The following is a 9,052-nucleotide window of genomic DNA, read 5'->3' as shown; positions in this document are numbered from 1 at the left end:
AGAGAAAGTCCAGACCTGGTTCTGGGTATAAAAGAATGACAAATTTCACTTTAAAATCCCTGATGAAAAACCCCAGAACTTTCTAGGAGAAATTTTTCATTTTGAAGATGAAAGCCACTTCTATTCAATGCAATTTTATTTCAAAGAGAAGGAAAGCTAAGCCTTGCTCCCAGGACAGCCAGAGTTGCTTTACGGAGGTCAGTCTGAGTCTTGTGTAGATTTGCAATTCTGCTTTTTCAGATAACAGCAGTAGATAACAGCAGGACAAGGGGAAATGGTTTTAAGTTGAGGGAGGGAAGATTTAGGTTGGATGTCAGAGGGAAGTTCTTTACAGAGAGAGTGGTGAGGTACTGGAACAGCTGCCCAGAGAGGTTGTGGATGCCCCATCCCTGGAGGTGTTCAAGGCCAGGTCCCAAATGTCATTGCTTGGAGCATTGGGGCTCATCACCACTAACCCCACCCCTTGTCTGCGTGCTGTTTCCCCCATGTATTGAGATGTGGAAACGTTTTCAAGGGACAAGCAGAGAACTTGCAATCATTTCATTGATTCCTTTCTGGTGAACCACAGAGAGGGTGTGTTGGATGAACTGATCTCTAGAGGTCCTTTCCAGGTCTGCCTTTCTTCCCTGGATCCTATTTATAGTGTGCCCAGTGTCTCAGAGTTCACTGTGGCACTGTTCCTGGACGCACTGTAGGGAGGCTGTGTGATCTTGCACAGAGACCACAAGATGGGAAGTGGGGACTTGTGGCATCTCTGTGGGCAGCACCTCTGACATAGCAGCCAGCACCAGAGCTCAGTGCTGCACACAAGCTGCTTTGCTCTTGCAGGACCAACACAGCATGCCTGCATGTGCCAGCTTAGGGCTAGCCTAGGGGTCCTTGGAACTGTGGGTTCTGTTGTGTAGATATGGCCATAACCACATCTCTGAACATCTATACCTGTTCCCTTCTGTCTGTGAAGGACCTGGAGGCCTTTGTGTAGGATAGGACAGAGGGCTCATTTTCTGAGGGAAGAGGAACTGAACGCACCCTAAGAGCTTGGGGCAGAATTATTCTCATTTTTCTTCATGCTTTGGTGTTGGAACAATCACTTGGGCTCCTGTTCAGTATTGCCACAGGGCAAATATGTAACTGTTGTATTTATATTGAAGCATTCAATTTTTTCTTTCTACAAAAAAGTAGGGTGTTGAGAACTTCAGGGTAGTTTGTAGCTGGAAATGGCTTTTGAAGGAGAAAGTGATGTGTATGGGGAGGCACATGGTCACAATATAGGTGTGGAGAAGCTGAATGTGTGCTTCCCAAGCGCATCACATCTTAGATCTAGAGATGCAGTAGTTTGAAAAGACTGAGCGTAGATCCAAGAGAGACATCTTCATGGAGATGACCCCCTTGCTGGATGCTGATCTTCCAAAATTGTGCAGTATCCTGCACTTGGATACTGCAATTCCTGCTGGTTGGAGGAATAATGAAGTTGTTTTTAACGTGATTGTTGGGTTGCCACATGCCTCTTATTTTGATTTCCTCAACCTCATTAATGGGAGAAAATCAGAGTAGAGAACACATGTCCCAGTGTCTCACCTCTCACTCCTGGCACAGAGCAGTTCCTCCAGCTCACACTCCAGACCTCTGGTCATCTTAGTGGCCCTTTTCTGGACCTGTTGCAAGAGCTCTGTAACTTTCTTTTGCTCATTACCCAACTTTTTTCTTTTTGAAAACCAGGTTGAATTGCAGCAGTTTGGGCACATCAAGCTTTCCAGCTCAGGCTTTGTTATTTTCTAGAGATGTCCAAGTTAAGATGCTTCTCCCTTTCCTAGTGATGTTGTGCCCTGGAGCCCGTTTCAGGTCATGCCAGTCCCTGGGAACCTGGGGAGTAGAGGTTCAGCCCCACATTGCTGTAATTGAGATGCTGCAGCCATTGCTGCAGCAGCAACAGATGAGTAGTTTACAGGCTCAGGGCTGTGACTCTGAGCACTGGAAGTAGCTGAGCTGGGACAGAGAAAGAGGTCTTTATGAGCCTGCAAATAACCTTCACAAGTATCAGAGGCAGTCAGGGGAAATAACTTGCCAAGCATGTTTCTTACTGGATAAACATTTTCTTCCTTTCAAGTGCGCTCAAGAGATGTACAGGTTGTGGGGAGAGGTAATATCTTTTATTAGACCAAACTGATAGAGGTGGAAAAAAACAGGCTGGCTTTTAGGTCCATAAGCTCTTCTTCAGAAGCGGCAGAATTTAAGCAAAGCTGGAAAAATGACTGGAAAAACTGCCCTAGGTTCAGTTTAATTATGTTAATCCATTACAGGAAAAGGTAAGTAGGTGTCTTTGGAGCCAAGGGAGTGGGTTAGCAAAAAAAGCTGTGAAAGGCAGTTGTGGATGGAGGGAGAGAAACCAGGACCTTTGAAGTGGTGAGGAGTTCTGCAGGCAGATGCTAAAGGAGAAAATGCATCATACCATAAAACCAGACAGCTCCCGAATTTTCTTTTTTCCTCCCAGTGGAACTGTGGGCTTAAAAGAATTTCTGAAAATGTGGTTATTTTGGTTCTGTAACTGTTGAGTCCTTGCTTGCATGTCTCCTAGAAGCCTCGTGAGAGTAATCTGCGATAATAAATGGGGGTCAACTGGTTTGTCCAAGAGGCAGAGATTTAGCATGGTTTATCTTGAAGCAGCTCTGTGCCTTTACAGGAAAGCCCTAAATCTTGCTGCTGCATTCCTGTCCCTTCCTCCAGTCTTCCTGAGGGCTGCAACTGGGAGCTGCCCAGTGCAGGAGCCAGTTCATGGCTAGGAAGCATTTGGCAGCTGGAGCGGTCAAGGTTGGGTTAAGTTTCACTTTGGTACTCCATGGGATAAATGCTTGCTCTTTGGCTAAAAGAGATAGGTTTATTTAATCTTTGCTGTGCTTTAGATTGCTTTATGGGCTTTGATAACAAGCTGTTCACTGGTCGAGTGCTACGTGAGGGCTTTCGTCATTCTGGCTGCACTACCTGTGTGTGTCAAGTTGCTTAACAAGGAAGGTTTGTGTTACGGCCCTGTTCCACGGAGAAGTTGGGAGGCACTTAGAGGCAAACGTAGCAGGGGGCAATTAGCTGAGGAAGGTGTTGGGGGAGGGATTGGGTGATGATAGAGAGTGGGTGGTGATGGCACCATGGGGTCCCCTTCAGTCCTCCATGGCTGGGAGATGTGTCCAGGCCTAAGTGACCCCTACAGCCCAGGGTAGCCATGGTGGCTGTGCCTCCAACTGCTTGGTGTTTAAGAGCATCATTCTCACCTCTCCTAGACTGAAGTGAATTCCCTGTAGCATCACTACAGTTCTTTGCTTCCCCTGAGGAAATTCAGAGGACGGTTGAGTTCTTCATTACCTCACATAATGTACCTGAAATACATTATGATGTCCATGTTTATTGGCTGATTCATTCCCTTTTGCTGTTTTTTGATGGCTCTTGTCAATGTGCTGAGAGTCCAAACACTAAACGCTGCATTAGAGGGATTTGCTTATTTGGGCTTATGAGTATTTTGGGGACTGGTTGGATTCTGTCCTTGTGGTAATTGGAATCAGTGATACACGTGAAAGACAGTTGTATTAATAACCTCTTAAAATGATTACTAATGTAGCTTTTTAAAACAGATTCCTGCCTTTCCTCTAAGCCCATTCCTGACTAAGTTAACAGAATCATAGAATTGACTTGGAAGTGATCCATGAAAGCCATCTGGTCCAACTCCACTGCAGTGAACTGAGGCACCTACAGCTCCATCAGGTGCCCAAAGCCCCATCCAGTCTGAGCTTGAGTGTCTACAACATCTGTCCCCTCTTGCAAAGGAATGTAAAAAGAAGAGGTTTTGATCTAAATAAGTTCTGTGACCTGTTGCCTGTGCAATATGGGTCACCTGAAGGATAGCTTATGAGAGGAAGTAGGATGCAGGGACTCTCAAAATGGATTTTACCCCTGAGAAGAGCATCTGTGAGATAGTATGGCAGTGCTGTAAACCTACAGATGTTTCATTGTGCATTTTATGCCAACTACATCGTGTGAAGAACAAGTGTTTGTCAGATAGAATGTTAATAACAGTCAATACAGATCAGGTTATGTAACTTATTGTAATTGAGGAGTGATGGTGCTAAAAGTGTTTCAAGAAAACCCAGCACCTCACAGTGTTAATCTGGGTGAGTGTCTCCCGAGCTGAAGACGTCAGCAAGCAAACTCCTGCCAAGAAATCCTGCATATCAGAAGGGTCTTTCCTCATTTCCTCCTGTATAATTGCTCTGTTCGACCTGCTGAGCTGTGCCCTGCCCTGGAGGAGAACACGGGGTGACCTTGCCATCCCTTGGGTGGGGTTGCAAGAGAGTGAACGACAGCAGGATCCAGCTGCCGGCCAGAGTCTGCTGACTTGCAAAAGGAACATGCTCCATGGTGTCTGCTACAGTGCATAGCAATCTGGGCTGGGAGAGGGTAAGTGGATAGTTTTTCTCTACATCAGATACCAAATGCTGCCCCAGACAGTAGCAAAATGGTTTGTGCATGTGGGTTAAGTTTAAATAGAAGATAATCTGCATCTGTGTCACTGGGTGGATGCATGCAGCAGGCTGTTTTGCTGCAGGTCATTTACAGAGATCCCATTCATGGAGAATGAGCTGCAAAATAGTATTTGTAGCTACCTGTGAGAGTGTCTGGTCCTGTATTTTCTTGCTTAGGGGCTTTTGTTTAGGAGCTTTTGTTGTGCTCCAAGTCATGGCATTGAGCTTGTGCTTCCAGATCAGATCGCTGATATGCTTCCTAGTTTTGACTGGAGCAGTCACTGTAATGATGTTTTCTTACTAATTGATCCCTCTTGCTCTTTGCTGTCTTGATACCTCAGTAGTTTGTATTTTCTGCATGACCTGAATCCTGGTGGCAGAACATATCTGTTGATGGTATTTGTAGGCACTGAAGAAAGCTGATGGTCTGAGTCCTTTGCAAGCTAGAAAGCTTAGCAAGTTTCATATCCGAGCTCAATTTCCCTGCTGGCTTTTGGAGGAAGGGCAGCATTTGTCTTCACAAGAAGGTTCTTTGATACCTTCTTCATATAGGCTTGTACTGTTTTCTTATTAAGATAGCAGTGATGCAGCCTTCACCTTTTCAAGAAAAGGGCAGATGTGGCACTGATGGACGTGTTCAGATGGCATGGTGGGTCGTGTGTTGACAGTTGCCCTCGATGATCCTAGAGGTCTTTTCTGTGATTCTATGGTTCTCTGACCTTCTGATAAAGGCAATGGGCAGTCCCACTTGCTGTTGGTCCAGTAGGTGTGAACTTCTGCTGTAGTGCGTGGGCTGCCATGGAACTGTGGTTTTACCTCTGAATGCCGTGTCCTACTCTTGTGTTTGCTGAGATTTGTTATGTTTTTGAAATTTGGAAGTTTTTGGAATTACCAAAATACTCTTCAAACTGAGACTTTCTGGAGAGCTTCCTGGAAAAGACCGTTCTGTTTAATTCCAGGTCAGGACCCCATGTGCAGACTGCTAAGTGAATTTCTGGAATCTTTGCATACATCAAGGAAGGCCGGATCAAGTTAAGTGCTAACCAAATTTAAGCTTCTATTAATGTATTTAGCTCTGTCTGCAGACTTGTGCAGTCTTGGAAAGGCTTTTGTCTCTCACAGAGTCCTGTCCATAAAACGAGGCATAGACAGCAGCTCCTATCTCTTCCCATCTTGACAGTTCAGCTGAACATCCATTCAGGCAGGAGCTGCCCTTTGCAGAGCACTGAGTGTGCTGAGGTGCTGAGTTTTGGCTTTCAGGTGAAGGTTCTCTTTGGTAATTGGTAAATGTCATTATTCCCCCCTCCAAAAAAAATGTTTTCCAAAAACATGAGAAAATGGAAGGCTGATGTCCTTTGCAGACCAAAGTGAAGACTACTCATGATATAGTCGTGCAGTTTGGTATTTCTTTTCACTATATTCTGTGGCACTTCAGTATTTTTCCACAATGTGTTCAAAGCCTGTGTTTTGACAGGGCTGCCACTGAAGGTGTGACAGTGCTTCTGTGAGGCTTCCCATTCTCTGTTCGACCCCTATAACCCTTCACAGCACTCTTCCCTCTGCCTGGGGATATCCCCTGTGGTTGCATCACCTTACTGAGAGATGGCTTCGAGCAATGGCTGGAATTTACACGGGCACGATGGCTGAGCTGGGCTGGGCCATCAACACCACAGCTGTGTAAAGCACAGTGGGATCTTTAGTGACCACAAGTGGTCACGGCTGTGGTTTTACACTGGATCCATGCAGAAGTGTGCATGGCAGCGTGCAGCCCCAGAGCCACAGCTCCAGCCTTGCTCAGGGGTGACTCAAAACAATACATTCCCCTTCTGCAACACCCAGGATTTTTCCCCAACTTTTCCCAGGCTCGAGCCTGGTGAGTGAGAGGCCGAAATCAGAACTTGTGTTGTTTTACAAGGCTCTGCCTTCCTTCTGCAGGCTGTTCTCTGTGCTTCGTACAGCTGGTGCTTTATTTTATTTTGCAGTGTTGATGGAAGAAGCTTCATGGAACTACCGTAAGCTGCCTCTTAGTAATGACCTATTAGCAAAGCCAACAATAACAGCACTGTCTAGACCATCTGAACGCAGCTAAATTATTCCTTTGTCCCTTCTTCATTTGCTTTCTCTCCTGACAGCTGAATTGTTTTGGGTGGTCACTATTGACCTTCAGGCTCACTCTTTCTCCTTTGCTTATTTTTGTTGTTATTCACCAGTAAAGCTGCAGTACTAAGACCGAAACTCCAGGTTCCTCTCTGCTGCACGCATAGCAGAACTGAGGCGCTGTAGCAGCACCAGGAACTTGTCTCTGCAGGAGATGTGTCATGTTGTGGCTTTCTGATTTTACTTCGTAGCAGATTTTGCAAGTGCTGAGTCCTCTAAATTCGCATAGGTAGTGCCTGGGACCTGTGAGTCTTAGCATCTTACAGAGCTGGTTAGAGAAAGAGGTACTCCAGTTTAATATAAGAACCTGCCAAAATGGATCAGCACTGTGACCCTATGGCTTTTATTAAAGTCTAAAGTCAACCTTCCCATGTCCATCATAGCTCTGTAGTCACTGCTTCCTGAGTGTGCTCCTGTTTGACCCCTTCTTACCTCTCCTAAGCTCTCGGTACTTCCCTGCAGGCCAAACCTTTGGGAAATCATTGAGACCTTTTGGCTGTGGTCCTTGATCAGGTGGGCGTGATTGATTGAGTTTCATCACAGGAGGCTGATTAAAAGGCACAAAATTGGGGTGTAAATGGGGAAGCAGAGAACAAAATGAATTCACTCTAAGGGAGATGGCTGAAAGTCAGTGAGGAACTGAGGGGCGGAAGAAGAGACGCTGAGGTCAAAGGTCCAGCGTCAAGCACAGTTGATTTTCACGTTTCATTTTTGCTGTCTGTGTAATCAGCTTTTCTTTGTCCTGGTCTTCCTTGGTAGAAATATTCCTGTTTACACGTGGTGCTGGGTAGAGTGAAGGATTTGTTTTACAAGGGTTTCATCTCATCAACCTACAGCACTGCACAGTGAGTTTATACAGAATGATGCCAGCTGGGCTGGGAGGTTGTTCAGGATGAAGGCTTGTGCTGTGCAAGTTCAGAAGGTGGCTTGAGTCCCCAAGTCCATCTGAGCCCTGCAGAATGCTTCACTGGTGTTGTGCAACTTGCAGTTGTTTTGCTCCGGAGCTGCGGCAAAGCCTGGGAGGGTGCCTGCTGTGTAGCCTCCAAGCTGCCTTCTCATAAGGCTAGATCAGGAGAACCTGATCTTTTGTGTCCCTCAGGGTGGGATTCCCTTTGTTTCCCTGCTATTTTTCCTTGGGGAAAGCCATCCATCCCGCACCCTCTGCTTGCTTGAACCAAGCCAGGCCATCAGCAAGCAGCCTGTGACGCTCCTTTTGCTGTAGCGGCTTGGGAGTGGCATTTGGATTTAATTATCCAGTGAGCTTCAGTGCTGGTTTGAATTTTGACTGAACTGGCTGAGCTGGCTGCTCGTTTCCACGGAATAGAGTTCTCCACCCTTCCAGGGAGTCAGCTGGGAGACCCCAAGAGCAGTAACAAGGATGGGCAAGAGGCTCCGTCTGGAAAGCATCAGTCCCTGTGCAAAGCTGACATCAAGAGGACTGGGAAGAGTTGGTTTTGCAACTGATTGTGCAAATGGTGTCCTGCTCCGAGCACGCTGTGGGGTTTTTTCCACTTTGTTTTGGGCACTTGAGCCCTCAGCCGTAATCCCTCTGCTTGTGCTGAAGTAGTGTGCTGTGATAGGCAGATGTTTCATGATTTGGTGGTGGAAAACAACCTTTCCTGTTTCAGCCTCATGTGATGGAATAAGCAGTAAGAGCATGGACATTCTCAGTACATCTCCAGAGAGATCTTTTTTTTCATTTTTAAGCTCAATCCCTTTGCATTTTGCAGAGTGATGGGATTCCCCTCTGCATAAGTATCCAATTGTTGTGATGGATTAATTGTTGCCATAGGCTCATCCTGGACATCTTCTCTAAAATGTAATTCGTGCTGTCACTCTCTTCTGCACTCTTAATCCCCAGTGGTTGGAACTCTTTAGGACATGGTCTGTGGCCTGCAGGGTTTGGGGCAGCTCTTGGGGGCTGTCAGGTCCTTTGCTGGGTGTTTGGGAGGTGTGGAGGGGGCAGCTGGGACACTCACTTGGTTGTTCCTATGTCCTTGTGTGTTAGAGTACTACTATTATCATCAATATCATTATAGCTATTATGGTGATCTCCAGCAAATCCTGCTGTGTTCCTCTGTAGGACGGGCACTGCTGATTTGAGTAAGTCCTAAAACATCTCTGCAGGGCACTGATGCATTAACCAGAGGTGCATCTTCTTGCAGAGGTGAGCAGTGTGGTTGTGCCAGCAGAAGCCTGGCTCTGCCACTGCCTGCTTTAGCCCTGTTGCCCCGTGGCATTGGAGACTGCATTTTGTTTCAGCAAGTTCAGGAAACTTTTGTTGTCATTCTGATTGGAAAAAAGAAAGAGGCGAGGACTGTTGCAGAGATATAGTTTAGGTGGAAAATTCCTACAGGGTGGTGTATGTGGGGGGGTTGTGTGCTTTT

The 9,052-nt window shown here is 46.3% G+C and overlaps 1 protein-coding gene across 5 annotated transcripts in view; it reads left to right on the top strand.

The window, feature by feature from the left end:
• Positions 1–9,052, top strand: part of LOC100542691 (mitogen-activated protein kinase kinase kinase 3-like) — a 64,834-nt gene that overhangs the window by 14,563 nt on the left and 41,219 nt on the right. For 2 of the 5 annotated variants that reach the window (XM_019616223.2, XM_019616224.2), the window contains exon 3: positions 5,468–5,539. The exons of 2 other annotated variants lie outside the window; for them this stretch is intronic. In XM_019616223.2, the coding sequence (XP_019471768.1) occupies positions 5,468–5,539 (72 nt within the window). Of the gene's footprint in view, positions 1–4,423; positions 4,444–5,467; positions 5,540–9,052 lie in introns of those variants that run through there. One more of the 5 variants, XM_019616225.2, reaches the window with a different exon arrangement.

Source organism: Meleagris gallopavo, chromosome 6 (genome assembly GCF_000146605.3).
Source record: "Meleagris gallopavo isolate NT-WF06-2002-E0010 breed Aviagen turkey brand Nicholas breeding stock chromosome 6, Turkey_5.1, whole genome shotgun sequence".
Taxonomy (NCBI): domain Eukaryota; kingdom Metazoa; phylum Chordata; class Aves; order Galliformes; family Phasianidae; genus Meleagris; species Meleagris gallopavo.
Note: the sequence above shows the minus strand (reverse complement) of the source record. Positions and strands in the feature narration are given on the sequence as shown.